The sequence below is a fragment of the Taurulus bubalis genome, assembly GCF_910589615.1.
Source record: "Taurulus bubalis genome assembly, chromosome: 1".
Classification (NCBI taxonomy): Eukaryota; Metazoa; Chordata; class Actinopteri; order Perciformes; family Cottidae; genus Taurulus; species Taurulus bubalis.
Window position 1 is genome coordinate 15,459,626 of NC_136589.1, and position 21,126 is coordinate 15,480,751.

The 21,126-nt window shown below is 42.6% G+C and overlaps 3 protein-coding genes across 3 annotated transcripts; all 3 read right to left on the reverse strand.

Annotated features, from left to right (window-relative positions):
* Positions 1–1,462: 1,462 nt before the first annotated feature.
* On the reverse strand, positions 1,463–3,819 carry LOC306736681 (growth arrest and DNA damage-inducible protein GADD45 beta-like). Its single transcript, XM_079218331.1, has 4 exons — positions 3,734–3,819; positions 3,034–3,135; positions 2,682–2,898; positions 1,463–2,481 (listed from the first exon to the last, which is right to left on the reverse strand). Exons 1-4 carry the CDS (start codon positions 3,769–3,771, stop codon positions 2,377–2,379), a joined length of 462 nt encoding a protein of 153 aa, XP_079074457.1. The 5' UTR covers positions 3,772–3,819; the 3' UTR covers positions 1,463–2,376.
* A 4,934-nt stretch (positions 3,820–8,753) lies between these two features.
* On the reverse strand, positions 8,754–18,935 carry LOC306740565 (microtubule-associated protein 1S-like; the record flags this gene model as incomplete). Its single annotated transcript, XM_079222756.1, has 11 exons — positions 8,754–8,909; positions 9,264–9,481; positions 9,635–9,776; positions 10,472–12,909; positions 12,998–13,084; positions 13,332–13,839; positions 14,429–14,566; positions 15,220–15,302; positions 16,711–16,806; positions 18,144–18,320; positions 18,908–18,935. 11 exons carry the CDS (start codon positions 18,933–18,935, stop codon positions 8,754–8,756), a joined length of 4,071 nt encoding a protein of 1,356 aa, XP_079078882.1.
* A 32-nt stretch (positions 18,936–18,967) lies between these two features.
* Positions 18,968–19,693, reverse strand: LOC306749571 (cocaine- and amphetamine-regulated transcript protein; the record flags this gene model as incomplete). The annotated part of the gene is made up of 3 exons (XM_079232883.1): positions 18,968–19,075; positions 19,355–19,435; positions 19,559–19,693. The coding sequence occupies 3 exons, from the start codon at positions 19,691–19,693 to the stop codon at positions 18,968–18,970; spliced, it is 324 nt and encodes a 107-aa protein (XP_079089009.1).
* Positions 19,694–21,126: the final 1,433 nt, after the last annotated feature.

Here is a 21,126-nt window from a genome sequence, read left to right on the forward strand (position 1 = left end):
TGATTGATTATGAAGAAAATATATCTATTTTTTGTAACTGTTCTCTGATGTGCCATAACTCATGTTTTCTTGCATACTGTTAATATTTTGTCGATATTGCTGTTGAAAAGATGATATTGAAAAGTAGATAACATTAATAAAAAGATGATATAACACACTCTTGTGTATTTGTTATGCCTCCGGCACCGTGGACACGTTCATGTTTTGGGTTGTCTGTTCCATTCTCATGAACACAATATCTCAGGACCACAAGTTTCTTCAAATTTGGCACAAAACTTGTCTTGGCCTCAAAGATGAACTGATCATATTTTGGTGCTCAAAAGGTCAAGGTCGTTGTGACAGTCCATCCGTCCAATTTTAGTGAACGCAGGAAGGAAATTTCTTCAAATTTTGCATAAATGTTAACTTGGACTCAAGGATGAACTGAATACATTTTGATGGTCGATGGTGAGGGTCACTGTAACCTCACATAACATTTTTGGGCCTTAACTCAATAGTCATATGCTAATTATGACAATGACGCTATGACCTAAAGACCCACGTGCTCCCTTGGTACGTAGTGTACAATGCAAAGATGAATGCTTGTTGCATCAAACGGTCAAAACAAAGACCACTGACCTCGGGTCAAGTCCCCTGACTGTCTCGGTGCCATTTGAGACACTGCTTCAACAGCCAAGGGTCTCCTACAAGTTTCAAACTGTGGCATTCCCCTCCCAGCCTCCTAACCCCTCACACAGTCAAAGCAATCAGATTTAAGGAGGGCGAACCAGAGCCAATCAGAGGTGGGTCCCCTTGCTATGCCACACCCATGTTCAGCTGATAGCAAACAAATGGGAGGTCCATGTGCCTGAATGTTCCCTCTCTGGTGTTTTGCAGTCAGAGAAAGTCCACAGACATGTGAGAGAGCATGAGGGTGGAGTTGGAAGCAAAACAAGAGTGGGAGGCGGGCCGAGGGGAAGATGAACCACTCGTGCTGTGTTGCAGGAACATCTTGCTATTCTTGATCATGTTGAGCAGCATGGGTGGGGTTGAGGTCCAAGCCCTCTACAACATGCATTCACGGGCTTGGCGTCATTATGTGACGTGAAACATGTACACAACCACAATGCAAAAGGAATTTGGATATTCAAATTCTACGTCTAAGCTGACAGCTAAGATTATCTTTCCTTCGGCTGGCCCCTCCTCCTTGGCTGCTTGAGAGACAGTGGGTCTGCATCAGCTGGATTTGCCTGTTTGTTCCAGCACAAAGAGTTTCTGTCTCCACCCCAGTTTCTCTTTCTCGACTACAAGAGCCAGCCAGCCAGTCTGTGAGGCCCTGTCACCGAGACTCTTTCCATTCCATCCACCCAAATGCAAACTGTAGTTGTGCAACTCGGCCATTGTTCCAGTTTCGTGACGCAAACATGACGTTTGTCTTGAACATTTTGAGCATGAAGTGACTGATGTAGAAAACCATTATGAATACAATAATTTATTGACCTTAAATTACTTAACACACAATACATACAATCCATAATTTACTTGTGTAGCACTGTTCATGTTATGTTCAGTGTTTGATCCAAACAAACCACCATCCTGAATACACAGAAATATTGACACTGGTTTCTTTGGCAGCAAAAACAACAATTTACAGCAGATATTTCCCATCAGTTCAGACGCAGTTCATCATTCTGCACATTCTAAATTCTCTGGCGACAATAAAATAAAAAATGCATTGTGCACTGACTTTTTGTGGTCCTGAAATGCCAATAAATCCTGTGTGACTAACATGAACATCATTTCCATTTTAGTTCCCATGGTGAGGATTCCTACGCAGGCTCAGCTGCTCATTCCAAGAACGCACATGCTGCCCGCGCAGTCTTTTCTAAAGAAAGAGTCAAGTATTGTACAAGCATACCACATTTTTTCTCTCTCTCACTCTAATGACTCTCCCATGTCAAAATGCACAGGAATGCTGGGCCTAATTTCATTACAGCATTCCTGTCCTTACGGACACTCAGGTCTTCCAGGTAGAAGTTGGGGTGTGGACACGTTTCTTCCGATGCTGCTACTCCTGTTATGGATTATCACACCCCATAAACATTGCAAGTAGCCAGAAGCACAGAATAGAAGCGTTGATTTAGTTTTACTGACTAATGTAAAAACAATGTGAATCTGCATCTTCTGCACCAAGCAGATTGTGTAAACCGGTCTCCTCTCTGGCTGTTTCACTAGTTGCGGAAAGGAAGTACTTGGGTACGGCTCATCAGTCAGGACAGCCCATAACAGTCCACTCCGGGCCATCCCTGCATGAGCAACAACGGCGCCTTCAGTTCATCAGCGTCTGAACCCAGAAAGCGCCCGTCTTTGTTTGGTGTATGTGGGTGCTCAGACCCTTCAGCGTTCTTGCAGAACTAGTTCAGCCACCCACTGGTCAAGGCGTCGACTCTCCAGGCAGTAGGTCCCCACCTCCTGTAGCCTGCAGTGGTCGGCATGGGGGTTCTAGACAGGAGACAAAGACAACTTCAAATTCATGTTCAGCTTTTAAGGGGAATTTGGTATGCACAATGCAATACATATTCACTCAAATAATGCCAAGATTACAACATTTCAACAACAGTGCTGCATGAGAACAAGCCGTAATACTACATTTTTGGCCTTTCAGTTACATAACACATGGCTGCTGTGTGGAGTCAAAGTACCGTGACCAGCATGCAGTGGAGGTCTCCGTGCTCTTCCTGGTTTCTGTTGGCATCCACGGCATCCAGCAGCTGCTGCAGCCGCTGCACCCCCGAGACTCGCAGGATGGTAATGCCACTGTCGCAGCAGAAGCACTGCAGCAGGGTGAAGTGGATCTGCAGCGCCACATCCTCAACATCGTCAGCTGCCAGAACACACAGGACCACACTGTCCGGGTCTCTGGGGAGGAAATAAGAAAATTGTGAGTTTAAGGCACACTTTCACTGAAGTACACAACTTATTTTCTGAAATAAGAGTGAAGCATCTTCTTTTAAACATTACAGGCATTGGCAAAACTTCAAAGTTTCAACTCACGCATTAAGAAGTTTAGCCGATTCATAAATGCCAACGGTCAGGTAGTCTTGTTTCTGAGCCGTCACCAGCAACTCCTCCAGAGCCAGACCTACAGACTGCATCCTGAGAGATGGAACAATTCACTTAATGCATGCTGCAAAAAAATATATATATATACCCCAAAGAACACAATGGTCATGTCATATACATGCTGCAGTTTTTTTAAACAAGAGTCCAATATTGTATCAACCCATTTCATTAAATGCTGGTAAAACACTTTTATATAAAGAAAGTAGTAGAGAAGCCAGATCAAACTAACAGAGGTTACTCCTCCAGTCCCAGCAATTATGTTGCATGTGGATGATTGTGAACAAATAGAGGGCTCTTGCCTTATTGCAGGCTGAGCAACATGCACGCACAGTAAGCCTATTGCGCAAGCACGTTTTAAAATGTAAATAATTGGATATAACTTTATTTTTTAAATAAAGATTATGCAACAACTTTTAAAAATTGCATAATGCTGTCAAACGTGAATGTTTTAAATAGTTAAATGAATATCAAAGTATAACTACACCCAAGACAGATAAAGTCAACCTCAACTCAGTGTGAGCGTCAGGTCACGAGCAGCATTCATGTCCAGCACATGATTTCCATCCGCATGGCTCAGACTACACGCAGCCACGTCCGACAAAGTGCAGGAAAACAGAGCAACATAGCTCACCTGTTCTCGATGGGCACAAAGCTTTCCTCTGGAATCATGTTTGCGAATCAAAAACGTGTAACTCCGTGAGAGGAGCGTGACTGCAGTCCTCAGGAGCGTTTGTACAGAAGCGTGTGTTGTTGGCAACGTTGCGTCACGCGCTTTATACCGGGGCCGAGCAGAGGGCGGCACCGAAACTATAACCAGAGTTTTGCAATTGGCTCCAAAGAAACCCAGCGTCTCTTTGTCGTGCTTTGTTTGCACGGAGTGAGGCTTTTGCACGACATGGAGCACATTTCACTTCGTCATTCTGACTGATTCACGACATCTCGGTGCATAATGAAACTCGTGCATAGGCATTGATGCTAAATGACATTAACATGATTCCAGTGAAATTCGTTGATAAAACTTCGCGAGTCTGTTGAGCTGTGCAGATGCAGCTGCGCATCAGGAGTTCCTCATCTTTTCATAACAGCTACGTTTCTATCACTGGACACCAGTTTGAGATTATGACTGCTATCTGGTGGCTGACAGGGGGAACGAAAAGTCTGAACAACACTAACATTTCTACTGTTGTAAAAAAGTCACAAGAGTTTGAAGTCAGTTATACATGTTCAAGTAAGACGTTCGTGCAGACAATTTTTTTCTCTATTTATTTTCATTTTGTGACCAATGACAGATATAATGCATTCAACCAAAACACAAGTGCATTCAAAGTCAAACAGTGAACCAGTGTCCAAAATAGTTAAAACATAAAAACACTTGACAAAAGCGTACATTTTCCTAAACTTCAGCAAAAAGTATGTTACAATCAAAGCATGATAACCTTCACACATACAACAAAATGTAAATTACACAAACAGAAACTTGTGCCAGCACCTGAGTGGTCACTCTTCCCTGCCGTTCCTGGCCTGAGAGGTCATGTTGCCTCGAAACAGTTAAAGGTCGACTTGCCCCTCCAACACAGCTCGGGCTTGTTCGACAGTTTCAATCTCAGGTTTATATAGCTCAGAATGGTCTTCATCAGCTGCTGCTGCCTCCTAGAGGGAACACAAATGACACAAGACATTCAAAGTTGACGAAAAAAAGGATTATAAAGTAAAAATTAATAGGCGACAACAATCTTACAATACAAAATGTGTTTTAAAACTTTTTAAAGTAAAGTGTAGCATTCAATAAGGTGGTGTTAAGATACTTTATTTTAGTCTGGAAACTGAAATACCTTTGCCATTTACTCAAGTAACAACTTGTTCATTCATCGTGGCAAAAGTTGCCAAATATTTTTGTGTATTCCATGGTCCAGTAAATGTTCCTCCAGGGTTTGGCCAGTAGAGCTCAATTGTACCATGACTTTTATTCAACAATGTGATTCTTAGTTAATTAAATTGTATATAAATTAACACAAGAGCCAATTCAGTATAATAAAAAAGATTAATTCACTTGAACGATTGCATGGATAAAACATTCATCACGTGCACCTTCAACGCGATACACTTCAAACTACAAGTCAGTGCCAAGACAGATATGCCGTGCATATCTGCAACCTGAAAGGTGAGTTTATCCCCGGGTTGGACTGGATCTTAGCAGTGTCCTCATGCAGGAACACCAAGGCACCATAATGCGGACCAGTGACGCCATCTGTGAAAGCACACTTTCGGTTGATACCCGCCACCCTCAGCGTCCTGTATCAGTTAAACATATTGTTGTGCAGCTGATTGTAAACACTAGTTAAACTGTTTGTAAGGATTTAAATAAAAGTAACATTTGTAAACGCAGTACTTTAGTACATTGACTAGTTACTTTACACCACTGCTTAATTTCACGTGAAATGTCAGAAAATCAGATGTACCTATACAATATTATGTGAATTTAATGCAAGAAAAGGAAAAACACTTCACATGAAGGATGTGTTCCCCGTGTGATACATACTATAATCGAAGGCTTAGTTTCATTTTCACCACGATGAATAGATGTTTAAAAAGCTCAACTGGTTCTTTAGATATTTGTACCAATTGTTATGATAAATCATGTAAAACATTACAGCAAATACCACTAACATCCCACAACTATAATTGTTAAAAAGATGAAAAATGCATCAAAGAGAAAGCGAAAGTATATTAACAGGGCAAAATCACACTGATCAATAATTCAAACCTAACACATGGCAATTACACCCAATAACAGTCGATGCAGTTGAGCAAACTCACCTGCAGTAATGGGCTTTAATGCATTTTTAGTAAACTGCAAAACGCAGGTCGCTGTAGTTTGTTGATCGGAGTTTGTCCATCGAGGTTAAAACAAAAATGAAACTTAGTGATTTGAAATTGATAAGAGGGGAACTTTTGTTTCCAAGCCCTTTGGGACTTTTTGAACATGTGTGGGCGGGCCATATGCTGTGTTCACACCAAAAACCGCTTCAGTTTACCGCTTCAGTTTACCGCTTCAGTTTACCGCTTCAGTTTACTCGCGCGAGTAACACGAGGACGTTCACACCAAACGCGAGAACTCGTGCCGTGACAAAGGGGGCGTGTTTACCGCCATCCCTTCTCTCCGTGAAAAAGAGTTATCTTATCTTCTCCACTATCGCCTATGCCATAGGTTGACAGGTTGCTATCCATAGGCCCCATGGATAGCAACCTGTCGTGTCTGTGGATCGATTTTTGATGTAATTTACTCGTGCGAATAATTCGCCTCGCATTTGGTGTGAACGCAGAATTAGGAATCAAAAGGAAAAACAAACAGCTCAAACCCGAATGCTGCCCGAGTGTTTCAGTAGGCTACAGAAAGCTTGCTTGTTATCTAAAATATAAAAATATGTATATACTGTATATGTATGTGTATATATATATAAGGAGCAGGTTAACTTGTTTGAGTTGCAACACATTCATCATTTAATTCCACGTCCACAAGGCAGCGTTGCACTTCACGGACTCTCAACAGACTCTTTTAAATGGTGATGCACATTCTTTATTCCCACATTAGTCCCGGCCCCACAACCCACACATGTTGACATTGTTACTGTATATGTATTACTTACATACAATTGCAAAGTGAACGGTTCTAAATGTTCATCCCATCGCCCCGCCCTCCCACAGTGCTTTACTCTCTGTCTTCATGAATATCATGAATGAAACAACATACAGTACATACAGTATTTTATACATGCGGGACACATACACCTATAGTTACTATTCACTTTGCTTCCTTGGGGTTCAAGTAATTTTCAACCATGATTGCAGCTCTAAATCATATCCCCCGTTGCCGATAAATCATTTAATCTGGCAGCCTTTTGAAGTGTGATAAAAATAAAAGAAATAGGATTTCACAAAATAAAAATAATCTCAAGGATAGTACAAGCCAATGATGAAAGTTAAACTGTGAATGTACATAATTATAAAATGTATTTTAGATCATTTAGAGATACAGAAAATAAAATGTGTTTTCATGTATTTGTGGCTGAAGGGTTAAGTGGTGATGTCATGCTTTGGTATTGAGGAAACTCTGTGTGAACGGAGACAATCAGTTGTGATTGATGGACGTCTCACCAGAATATGACACCCGTTCTTGCACATCCAGATTAGGACGAAACTAAATTAAAATACTCCTGTGGACAGACAGGTCTGGAAAGATTGCAATGCAATCCATGCCATTACATGTGTGCTTTATTTGACAGATTTCCCTCATAATTTCCTGTGACTTTTCAGGAAAAATCTTTAAAATGTGGGAATTACAGGGAATTACAAAAGCAGTTGTATATTTCCAGAAAAATGTCCTTGAAAGAACTGCTCCGTTTAGACAATAAATATGTATTTATTAGTCATTTATTTTTGGAAAATGTACCCTTTACATGTGTCAAACTGGATGCTGGAGTAATCAAACAACTATAATAAATCATGTACCTAATTCCAGAAAACCTTCTAGGAAATTAGGGACTCGTAAAACAAAATGTTGGCGTGTACTACAGTCAACTTGATTACAGCCATTCAGTTGTTTCAGTTACCACATAAGAGTACTTTGCTCCAACCATGAATACAATCTAATTTATTTGTATTTACAACATAGAAAGCAGTTATTAAACTTGCATACACTTTTATGCCCTGCGAAATATTTGTCTACGATAACCTATATTATCATATCCATCAAATCAACAATCTAAACACATGTTTATCACTTTTTTCACGTTTTTTGTAAGATTACAAGTGGACATCTAATTTTACAAAAAGCATTTGCTGTCAGATTCTTGATAAGCGTGATTTTAGACTCCTGTAATCCCGCATCTCATGGGTTTGCTCTGCGGAGGGTGGCGAGGTCAACAGGGAAGCCACTGAGGCACAATACTTTTTAAAACACACACACACACACGCACACAGCTCACCTCATGTCTGCTCACAGTGCTCGCAACAAACACCTGACCAGACAGTGGGAACTCTTCACTACAGGTACAATGTAGGTCTCTTTTTTTTCACGATACATACATCGTCTGTGCAAATCATACAAATATACATACATGAAAAAAAGGGTGCACACTCCTGCCATTTGGGAATATCTGGAAAAGTGGATAAATGTGGCATTAAAAGCAGCAAAATTGACCCTTAAACACAAGCACACACTACTATCACGCCTCAGTGCTGAATGCATGGAGAAAATAAGTCTACACAAAGCGCCTTTAACCCCATGGATGCTATCTATATTGACTAATCTAAACGCACAGCTTTCCTTTGGACCCACATGTTTGCAGCCCAACATGCTTCTCTTGCAACCACCTTCGGTCTTGCATGGTTCTAAAAATAATCATGCAATACTCCCCCACAGGAAGGGTGCAAAAGTAACCCACAAAAGAAGTGATTAACCCGGAGGGGAATGGATGAAAGTTCCATGGTAGTTGTGTTCGTGCAGAAAGAGGCCATATATTCTCTTTAATTCCCCATAATATCTGTTTTGGACTTTCTTTTACTCCTTCACGCTCTCGTTTTTTCTCTCCCACACACACTCTTCTATCCTTCAGCTCATATTCAACATCCGTCGCTGCACCCCCAAGTCTTCAAAACTCTATCTTGCATGCAGGGAAGGTCTCGTCCTGCATGGCGACCGTGCTGTTGGATCCCAGAACGGTGATGCCCAGCTCCTTCTGCCGGTCCAGGGTCTGCTGGTACCACTCCTGCATCGGCACCGACTCGAAGGTAGGAATCAACGTCACCTGCGGATGGACGGATCAAAAGGAGGAAATGTATCCACAGTGTATTCTACAGTTGGCAGCCATCGCTGTCAGTCGTTCGGCAGTCGTTCGGCAGTCTTCAAGTCATTCATTTGCACACATTAAAAAAGGATTACACGATCTGCAGAGAATCATGCATAACTTGCAGTTTGGGCTCTAGTTTCCAACTTCATGGGAGCTGGAGTCATCATTGAAATCTGACAAAAATAATTGTTTATCCGAGCTGAAAACCAGCAGAGTTTAATTTTTCTCTGGAAGGGCTTCTTGGGATATGAGTTAAGCACCAACATCAAGTAATATATGTTTCCAAGTATCCAGTTGTGTGCGTGTTTCTACCTGCATAGAGTCGGGCCAGGTCATCTTGGCATCCAGAAGTGCGTCCAGTGTGTGCCTCATTCGCTCCTCTTTCTCTTGACTGTCCCCACTGATGATGTAACAGGAGGAGCGAACGCATCTGAAGAAGTCCACACTGACTGTTGGGCAGGAGGGTCCAGAGGGAATGTAGGCCAGGTCCACGTACACACTGACCTCACCATCAGAGGTAGACTTGGCGCCTGTGACGGGGGAGAGAGAGCAGAAACTGCCATTAGCCATTTCAATACAAACCATTGGACACACGTAAGTCTGTAAAGTACACGGGGGAAAAGGGAAAAAGTATTTGAAGAATTCTAAAGTGTTGAATATGATTCAAATTTTACACCTCATACCTGGATTGGGAGAGGATTTTGCCGGTGCTAAGCGGGTGCTGGAGGACGGCGTACGAGTAGAAGAGACGTTCCCCTTTGAGACGCCACTTTGGCTCCCTGTCCGGCTTTTCCCTGAGCTTGATCTTTGGGAGACATCAACAACCTGGCAACAGGTAAGATTTCACTTTAGCCATAAGATTAAACAGTAATTGTATCCTCAAATCAAAATAAGTTGGCAAATATGTGACTCAATATAAATAACTGTGACAAGGACTAACTGCCTAAATTGGACACAATGTTATACCTTCCTTATGGCACGAGGAAACTGTGGCTAGATTGAAGCTACAATATAAGAAATATACAAAATTAACCAGAAATGTCTAAATACTAGAGTTGTTGCGATACCGCTATCAGTTTCGGCAATAACTCCATGTCTAAAATGCTGAATTGAGTATCGATCACAAGAGTCTTTGCACTGATCTGATATTTCTTTCGATTGTAAAGCCCTCTGAGGAAAATTTGTAATTCGTGATTTTGGTCTGTACAACCAAACCAACAACATAAAACTCTCACTTTTGAGCCGTACATCCTGCCCGGTCGGTACTCTGTCACTCGTTAGCTACTTCCATCATTAGGTCTATAAAAAAACATAACTGAAGATGGGTGTAGCTAATGAGTGAGCCATCTCTCTTGTTTCTCATCTCTGTTGAGAGTTGCCCACTGTCACTGTAATGTGAGCCAGAGCTATAGCAAAATGTCAGCACTTTAGCCATAATTTACTCTGGAAAGTTCCACCATTAAAACTCATGCACCATATCTCACAGACTGTTCCCTCTATGTTAAAAAAGACAAACTCACGGCTGGAGGTTTTTTCCCCCGCATTCCAGTGGCCTTTGCTTTCTTCCCGTGGGCGTCGGACTCAGACTGAGGAACGGGCATGGAGGTGTCCGGGTGTGGAGGCAGCGGCGGGCTGTCCCTGAAAGGGGCTGGAAGAGGGTCTGGGGGAAGAGCCTGACTGGAGCGGAGATCATGGGGAGAATTAGACGGCTCACTGCTCGACTCATCCTCATCCGAGTCCAGACACCCATCTGCTGTGGTGGATGGGCAGTCCTCCGTGCAGACAGGGGCACATGACTCGCTGGGAGATGCATCCTTGGGGTTGTTGTTGTTGCCAGGATGATGCGGAGCGAAGGCTCCTCTGGGGGGCTCGCTGGCACCCGAGCTGCAGTCGGGCTGTTTAAGATGCTTGAACTCGCAGGGGGAAACCAGACATAGATCCACATCGTGAGTTGACGCCTCGAAATTAAGTGAGTTCGGAGCCGGAGGCCGCCCCATCTCTGCATCCTGCCCTAACGATCTAGGAGGCTTCTTTATCGGTAAAGACATCCCAGCAAAATGGCCCCCATTGGAGTGGGAGTTATTAACGCTGTCATCCCCCTCTCTCTGACTCCCAGTGGTTGGTCCCTGCTCCAAGGACATGGACAGTGATTCGTCTACTTCTGTGGACTGAGGTGAGCTCACCTCTGCTGGCATGGAGTGTGTAGTGGTGGTGGTGAAAGAGGGAGAGGGGTCTGAAGGTCCCTCTTTAAATGAGCCCAAAGAAAGGAAGCTTAGTTGCCTCTCTCTGTTGTTTGTGTGACTCTCTGGATTACTTCTGGTCTGCCCCTCACTTTGCTTGGACGATCCATCTGGCTGGTCGACATTCGCTGACTCTAAGTTACCCATCTGGGCCTGTAACCGGTTGAGTGTGGCCCTATTGCACCACACATCGTCTGGGGACAGACAGTAAGGGGTGTGGCCCGCACTGTTGGGCCGTGAATCTGGGGAGGCGGGCTCTGCGGTCTGCTCTTCGGGGCTGACGGGGGCCTGGTTCTCTGGAGAGGATCGCGAGAGAGGGCTGTTTCTCAAAGCCCCGTCCAGGAGAGTGTACTCGGTCGGGGTTAAGTCCAGCTGGGCCGTGCACTCGCTCTGTGGTGCCTTGTTCAGGGGAGCTGGAAATCCTACAACCTTTTCTGGTTTGGCAGCATTTCTGTGCGCTGTCCGCAGGTCTACATCAGCTTTCTCTCCTGTCCGAGCCTTGTCTTGCGCTCCATTATCACCACTCATTCCTCCCATCATCTCTGCAGCTTCTTCAGCTACAACGCTCATACCTCCAAGGCTCTTTTCGTTTCCTGACTCGCTGTTTTTTTGCTTTGCCTTATCAGCTTTTTCCACATGCGCCTCACTTCTTTCAGTTTCCTCCCGGAGCCTGAGAAAATCATCTGTCATATCCTCAGGAGTAGACAACTTGGAGCCACAGGGGTTCTCTTCAGACTCCTTCTCTGGTTTTGTATTCTGCTGCTCTGGTTGGATTTCCAAAACACTCCCAGTGTCGGGTTTTGTTGCAGTGTTTACATTTATCTTCTTGCCATTATTTGCATCACTTCCTGGTGGTTTTCTTGTTTTCTTCACCCCTGTTTTCAAGTCATTTTTTGCTTCCTTTTTGAGCTTAATTTTATTTTCATTCTTTGGTTTGAAAGAGAGAACATCCTTTTCCCCCTGATCGTTCCTCTTGTCACCATTCTCCTGGTTATTCCCAGGATTCTCCTCCTTTTTCCCATCCTTCCTTCCTCCTTTCTTTGAGGCATTCTTCTCTGACAGTGCTCCTTTTTGCCTCACACCTGTGTCTTTGTTTCTGGTTTTATCAGCATCTCTTGAATTGACTCCATTTAATACTTTTCCCTTTTCCCTCCCCAGTACCTCCTTTCCTTCTTCTTTAACTCCCGACGCCTTCCCATGTTTGGGTGTCAACTCCTTCCCGTTTGGCCTGCCGCTCTCCTGGCTCTCTGTCCTCGTGATCTTTCTGTCCCCCCCCAGTCTCTCCGTGTCCCCGGTGGTCACTGTGGGCTTCTGGAGGAAGGCCAGCCCCTTCAGCTTCTCAAGCCCCAGCAGCAGCTTCGCCTGTGGGGTAACACCAGGAAACAGCACCCGGACCACCTTCTCCTGGGGACACGCTGGGTGCCACACCAGCAGGGCAGACACTGAAGCCAGAGTGGTGAGAGGGAGAGTTTGGGATTTTGATGCCGATGACACTGCATCAGGCCAGTTATGCATGAGTGTCTGGTACTCCTGGCTGTTTTTGCCCGGGCTGAGGATATACAAATCCAACTGTCCCACTCCCATCTTCTGGAACAGGGTGAGCGGTTCAATGGGAACCCCTTGCGAGCGAAACAACGGCTGTGGTCTGATGTCCAACTTTTTCAACAACTGTAGAGTTAGGGCCGCCTGGTGTGTGCTCTTCAGTACATTGTCCACACCTGGCATGAGAAGAATAAGAATAACTTAACTTGATGGCAATCACTCACATTAGAAAATGACTTCAGTACATTATAACGCATCACTCACAAGGCTGCTCATCCACCTGCAACCTGCTGGGGACGTTAAAGAACACCACTCCGAGCTCCGGGGAGATTAGCCTCTTGGACCCGTCATCTGTTCAGATAAAAGAATATTAGGACACAGACAAAAAGGGGAATTTGAACGTGAAACGGGTAAAGATTACGATACAGACATCCCAATTTCTAAACATTGTAGGATCAGATAACATCAACATCACCACTCTGTTTCTTGGATTCCCCCTGTTATGTTTTTTCCTGATCCAAACCAAGGGTCTAAGGATACAAGGTGATGTGCTAAACAGAAACATTTGTGATCTTTGAATGGCCTTGACTTCCTATACCTTTGATATCAGAGCTCAGCTCCAGCTCGGCCACCTTCCTCTCCAGGAAGACGTTGACCCCGGGGAGGTTTTCTGTCCCGATGTGCGTCAACAAAACCGCGTCAACTCGGTCGAGGTGTCGGACCAGCTTCCAAAAACAGGCCTGAGAGTCCGAGCCGCCGTCCACCAGCACCGTGAAGCCGTTGACGGCGAAAAAGGCACAGTCGCCGCGGCCCGCGGGGAACACGTAGCAGCAGGGGCGGGACAGCTTGAGAAAGCCCACGGTGATGGGAGGAGGCAAGAGGTCGAAGGGGGATGGAAGGGAGAGGCTACCAGAGATGAGGGAGGTGAATTCCCCCAGAGCCTCCATGGTGGGCAGCACCTCCGGGGGATTGACGTGCAGCGTGAAGGGACCCTGCAGAGGCTGGTTCCCCAAGAGAGTCTTCCTCCACTGGCCAATGTTGGGACAGCTGAGGGTCAAGCTGAGTTTGGAGGAGGAGGCGGAGGCGGGGCTCTCTTTATCTATGAACTAAAATCAGAGCATTTTCTTTAGATACTTTAGAATACAGGCCAAGTGATGAACCAGCTGGGCCAATGTTAATTATCATAAAATTAAATAAAATGTCAGCTTCTCTTCCTCATCTCGATGACACGTTTGTTTACATTTACCTCCGAAGCTGCTGCTGCTGATGTAAGAGTTTAGCAGTAAAATAATCTAAACATTAAACAATTACTTAATTATTAAATTAGTAGATTGGTAGAAATTAAATTGTGAACAAAATGGTTCACAATGTAGTAATTTATCAATCAAAATTGACAAAATGTGTTAATCCTAGCATCTTAATAGTGACAATTTTGAGTATTTTTTTGTCTTTTTTAGGTTATTGTCATTTGAATATTTTTGTTTTAGTTTTGTGGGGAAATTGTGATGGGAATTTTTCACTGTTTTCTGTCATGTGATAGACCAAATGTCTAATAATCTAATAATGATAATAATAGTCGGTTGCAGCTTTAATATAGGGCTGCATTAAAGATGACATACACAAAAAGCAGCTGAAGACACATCTGAACATTTATTGGCGCAGAAATAAAAGTCATGGAGACATTTGGCTGTGTACCTGCTCTGTTAGTATTTCTTTCAGTTGCTGAGGTGAGAACAGTCCTCTGTGAAACAGAAGTTCTCCGCTTCCCTCCACGCTCTGGCCGGCCAAGATCAACAGCTTGTAGCCCGATTCCCTGGACAGCAGAGCAAACACCTGCAAGGCCAGACAGAGAGAGATGGTAAGATTTTCTTTTTACAATGTCACTTTTCAACTGTAAAAGAAATGCTTCAGAGAGAAATACAATACAAGTAAGAACAATCAAAGAATAATCCATAACAGGACTTTTGAGCTCAATCAGCATAAAAGTAACTGTTTTAATTATTTATTTATCACATTTGAGTACATTTTCAAGCAAAAATACCATTACGTTTTTAATGGGACAATTTTCTGGTAAAAAATGTAGATATATTTTTTGATATATATTATTGCTAATTAAATATGTTTGGTGTTTGGTCTGTTGGTCCGACAAAACAAGACATTTAAAGACATGAACTCCGGTAAATTGTGACTGGCATCATCAGCTAAGTTCTTAGACAAAACAAACAAGTTATAAATCAAGTATATAATCGCAGGTTAAACCTGTTGTGAAAAAACAAATGCTGCAGCCCTCATTAGAATGCTTTGAGAATATATGTGTACTATGCAATCATAAATCATGACAAATCATGAATCAAAACTGAATGAAAATAGAAGGAACACAATATTTTGTTTAATCAAATTCCCTGCCTTGTTTCAGATCTCATTTGGAAAAAGATTGAGCAACTAAAAATACTGCCTTTTGAAAGAGCCAGAATTTAACCCCTCACCTCTGAATGAGCCTGTTCCTGAGACGGACCGATCAAGACCTGAGTATCCAACACTCTGCTGCTGTGGCGCAGACACTTCTGCCCTGAGGAGGCAGAGAGAGAAACAACAGAGAATAGAAATAAAGGGACAGAACAAGGGGAAGGTAACAAGAGCTGAAGGCCAATCCGAGCAGGGGGCGAGAGGCCAGACGCAAATAGGAGGGGATCTCAAAGAAGTAAATGGGAAAGTGAACCGGGCCGGGTGATTGATTCTCTCAACGAAGAAGAGGAAGGAAGAAGAGTGGAACAGCTGAGTCAGAGGGATGTCTGAGGACGAGATGCCAAGTTAACTCAATCTGCAGTGGATATCCAGTCTGAGGGGAACTGGATCAACCTTTGAGAGGTGGACACAGCCAACTGGAAAGTAGTGACCCAAATAAGTACCACCCTTTCTTTAAGTCAGATTTCAAAATGGTTGCCCTTCCGCACTGGATCATCATGTGAGACATTGGCATGCACGAGTTAAAATGTGATTCAAGACAATTTGGGATTTATTCGCCTTCTTGCCGAGACTTGGGTGAGAACACGTCCGTGTGCTAAATGGGATGCTACAGCCAGTAGCTTGTTAGCTTAGCTTAGCATAAAGACTGGAAATCTGGGGAAACGGCTCACCTGGCTCTGTGCAAAGACAAGAAAATCTACCCAAAATCTCATTAATTAACACAGCATATTTAATTTGTTTGATTCCTAAATGCAAAACAAGTTGTGGGTTTTGTGGAAATGCAGAAAATCACTGGCCCTTAAGAAGTGGACCAGCACATAAACCAACAGTTTGTTGTTTTAACACTTAATTTTGTTGTACATATGACATCAATGTGGAAAATGTAAAGATATTGGTCACCAGACTTTGTTAGGCAGAGCCATAGCTGTTCCCCCCTGTTTTCAGTCTTTATGCTAAGGTGTTCTCATGTTGATGTTCTCATTCAACTCTTAGCAGGAAAGTGAATAATGCTTCTCAAAATGTTCCATTATTTCTTCAAGCCGCTCTCTCTCTCACCTTCCATCTCTTACTCAATACCTCATCAATTTGTTTTTTAAAACCCTAAAATAATATGTAAGCTCAAACATCTTAAAAAGATAACTGTAATATTCACCACATATAGGCAAGGTTCCTGCTGCTGTTTATCCTCCTTAGATAGAGAAGTGTCTGTGTTCATCACGCTCAGCTGTAACACGACCGTCTGACACTGATATTTGTCTGCATGTTTTTTTTAAAATCATTTCCCCTGCTTTTTCTCGGCTCTGCATTCTAAAAGGCTGCACACAGAAAGTGAGGTGGCACAGCTTGGTTACGGCTCTCCATTGTTTTTTGTTCAACAGTCCCACCCATGTTTAACAATCAGTCAACTGCGCCTCCACTTTCCTCCCTTCCTTCCTTCCTTCCTTTCCTTCCTTGTGGGGACGGGGCTTTCTTTGCGATAAAGGGTAAAATTATAACTGACTGGTACGTACCTGCACCCTTAAAAGATGCCGTGTGTTGGGAGAGAAACTCCTGGAGATGGAGATTCAGGTTACAGGATTTTAAATCAATGTCCCATGACTGAATACCTGGAGACATTAAAGATGCACAGTCACTTGGGGCAACAACTGTTTTACTCTGTCAAAAACAACCTCACATACGGGTCAAAATATTCACAAAATAAAGTGTGGAAGTATATTATATTATACATATATATATATATACATATATATGTATATATATATATATATATATACATATATATGTATATATATATGTATATATGTGTTATACATTTTATATTACACTCAAACACCCGTGCATGTCTATTTAGGCATTTTCAGTTAATAAGACACAATTTTGGATTACACTGAAATAATCCATTTATTAATTAAGACATTTTACAACCAATTATTGAAAAAAATGCTTGCAGCAAATTATTAGTAACTCCTAAATATAAAGTATTAATTGCCGTCTAGATCGAGACGCATGTAATAATCCAAATTTGTCAAAACAAAGTCCAAACACGGTTCTTTCTTTTCAATGTGTTGGGGCTAAAACTTTTATTATAAGAAAGTGGGAAGTAGAGAGTTGGGTCAATATATTTAGTAAAACTGCACCATTAACAATAATAACAAACCGGAAGTAGAATTATCTGACAGCATCAACAAAAACTGAAAACTCATAAGCTTGTGAAAGTCTTCAATTGACGCAGATCAGGTGTGATCAAGTGGCCAGTGAGATAAGAAATACATATATGTTTTACTTCGTAGACTATTCTTTAGATAAATAAACCAGTTAAAGACACAAAATGCCTCCTGTCACACTGCTGAAAAACAAGGCTGTTTTTCTTAGTTCATGAAAAACATTTATAGGACTAAATGATACATATCTATATTTCTGTATCTGTCCTAATGTTTCCGTTTCTGTTCCCTTATCTACAGCCTGCATAAATATGCACTTCATCAAATAAGCCTTAGCTGTTTGCTTACACATTGAAACACAATCGGTCTATTACTGCCGTCTGCACATTACTGCTGTACATTAGCACGTAGAGGTTATGGCACATCGCTTACAAGTGGCTATGTGTTGACTGAATATTCGTCATGCAACATTTCCCCCAAAAGCTTCTCCTTACACAACGATATACTGACAAGACGACCCGCCCGCTGCAGCCTGCCCGTAATCACAATGTGCCCGCAGGGATGAGGTGATGCTGATGCTGGAGTATCGCCAGATGACGCATCCTCGGATCAGTGGGGTGAATACAATTACATAAACACTGCAATGGGGTCAGTGTGTAGCATCCTCGATGATGATTCGGTCGACGAGAACTTGCAGGCATCTGAATATTGTATCCGAATGTGTAGAGAGAGAAAAGCAAAACGGCATCCAGCAGCCGCGAGAGGCGTTGCCGTGAACGTACCTCGCTCAATCTCCCCGCGGATGGTTCCCGTCTGTCTGAGGTGAGCGCTCCGTCCTATAATGATGAGCAGGGAGTATTTGTGGAGGCTGAAGTCAGGGTTTGCGGTCGTAGCGCGCCTCGGCTCCTCCTGGACCTCCCTCTCCGGCACCCGGCTGGACGCCATGTTGGAAACTTGCACTTGGATGTGATGTCATTGAAAAAGCCTGACAGCGCTGTTTATTACAGAGAGTGAGATATTATGACAGCTGGTGTGCTGGAATGCAGCCGTGTATTGGGGATTGTGGAGATGCTGCATTATTAAGGACACGTGACAAAACGAATCAAGATATATATTGTCTTTATTGTCGTCCTGCACGTGTTTTAGTGATGTAACTTTAATCAAAAGCAATTGTCCAACCAATGAGGTGATTCATTTGTTATAATACTGATTTCATCCCCTCTTTTTTATACATCAGTGCAACAGCTACACAGACAATTATTTAGTTATTTGATTGACCTCCTTAACTTACAAATGTGTTTAGAAACCGTTGCCTGGACAGCTTTGCTATCACCACCCCAACACACACAATTACAGGGGGAAAATAAGTTATGACAAAAAATACATTATTTTTCATTATTTGACAAGATGCCACAATCCCACAAGAATAACGTATATATATAGATTCGAAACATATATATTTGTATACATTTATAATAACATTTTCTAGTCTAAATTCATTAAAATAAACCCTTTATTAATCACACATTGAATTCATTGTCCTCACAAAGAGAATGACTCCTGAACTCCACCATGTGTTTTCTTGCGTTTCTGTTATTTTTTTCCTTCACAAACATTTGAGAACATAGAAGTTACAGGAAGTACCCCGGGGACAGCTGCACAGCGTGCCAATACGCGCGCCTTTACGCACGGCGCACGGCTCCCCGGCGTCACACTGGAACGATAAAAGCAACATACATTCGTGAAAATGGGGATATAGTTTGTTGTTCACTCTTGAAATGTACGCGTTTGCCTTTATTTCCAAGTTCAAAGGCCTATTATAACTTACATGTTATAAACGGGATATTATAAACCAGAATCACGTCTACGAAAATCTTCAATTTTAGCATATTTGTAGTTAATATAAATTCAAGGAATTTCACAAAAATAGAAACGTTTTTTAATAACTCAACATACTTTCTGTCCTATGCGAATGACGCTGTTTTATACATACCGAAGGGAGCCAGCCAAGTTTTTTCTCTAAGGGCATCTCTTTGCTCCTCAGCTTCACCAAAACTTCTTGCAACGCGTCAATCTGCAGAGAAAAAAATGCCAAAAAGTAAAATATTCATCAAATAAATTATACTAACGTGTCCATTTTGAGGAAAAATCACGCTTTTAGACATTTAACACCTAAAGCCCTGGTAAAATCTCTCACCAGTTCTTTCTCTTGTTGGCTTTTCAGGGGGAAATCCAACGAGCGCGTCTCCAGTGAGGAGTCCTCTGCATGAGCGAGCCACAGGTATGCGCAGCAGCAGGTGGCCGCGAGGAGGAGAGCCCGGGCACTGACCATGGTGCTGACACAGGAGCGGTCCTCTTTTTGCGAGTGGAGAAAAAAAGAGAAGTCTGCGGTTGCTCCGTGGACGTCTGAAGGATGTGGAGGTCTTCTGAACAAGTACCCCCTCTTTATGGGCGCGTTGCGGCTGCTGTTGACATCAGCCACCCTCTGACATATTCATGAGGGGTTTCGACACTGTGACACTGTTCATCATCTTTTGTGCCTTTACAGGAAGGAACCTGGCAGGATGGAATCAGGGAAGGGTGAAAGGTGGCTTTACCTTTCATTAAACATATTTGATCATGTAATGTATTTGCAAAGTGGGAATCAAACTTGTATCACCAGATTCTAATCTTAGTTCAGTTTTTTAAATCTTAATCTATGGCCTATTGTGCAAAGTATACGCCTTTTCAGTTAGACACTCAGCTGACTCATTCATGAGTCATTTTGATGTGTCAGAATTAGATGAAATCTCACCACACAGAAAACCCCCTGTAAATCTGGATCTGGATCTGTCAAATCCAAATGGAAAAGAAGGCAGCACGGTTATGGTTTTATCTTAAACATGAAATATTCTTGACTTCTTCTGGAGGGTAACTTTTTTTGCTCGTAATCTATTCTGTCTTTCTTCTCGCCACCTCTGTTCAATAAAGCTGAAATCAGACCTCATGCTAACCCACGTTGACACCAATCTGTAATCAGGATCCAATTTCCTTTTGTAGGAATAACCTTAACCTTCTAAGCAATGTGCATGTGTGGGTGGCAAGCTTATGTTTACACACCGATCCGGTCAGAGACCCCATGTCAGGGACAATTATTCCACCATATTGATCACAATCTCTCCTATTGAGACAATCTGTCTCCTGATAAATACAAAGCTATAAGATGAAATGAGGAAAGTGGTGTAGTGTTTTTTAAGCTTAGTTTGTCACATGTGAACTTGCACATATATGTAAAATAAGTTGTTTATGTGTACATTACAATACATGAAATATGATAATTAATAAGGGATATTATTATGAAGGATTTGTAATTGTACGCATATGAAGGTCACTTTATTACTGTGTAATGATGTCCATGTGTACATTGCAATGCTTAAGATAGATTATTGTTTATCAGGTCACAGAGCCACTAGTATGCTGAGGGTCACATGGTAATTTACACACCACCTGTGGTTCGTCCTGTGGTTTATGACACGAGATAAGGAACTGGTGGGGGATTTGAGTTGCATGTCAGGCAGCCGAGAAGAAAGGTTTCCGTGAAAGGTTGACTGAAAGCTGTAGTCTCATCAGTTGTAACATATAGAACTGAATAACAATTCCTTCTAGGTCAAATATTGCGTTAGTAAACACAGAAGGGCGGAGTGAGGACTTCAGGTACCGGAAAACATGAACGTTTTGGATCGTTCGTTGAGGAAGGAGGGGCCCCGATCGGGTTTGCATAACCTG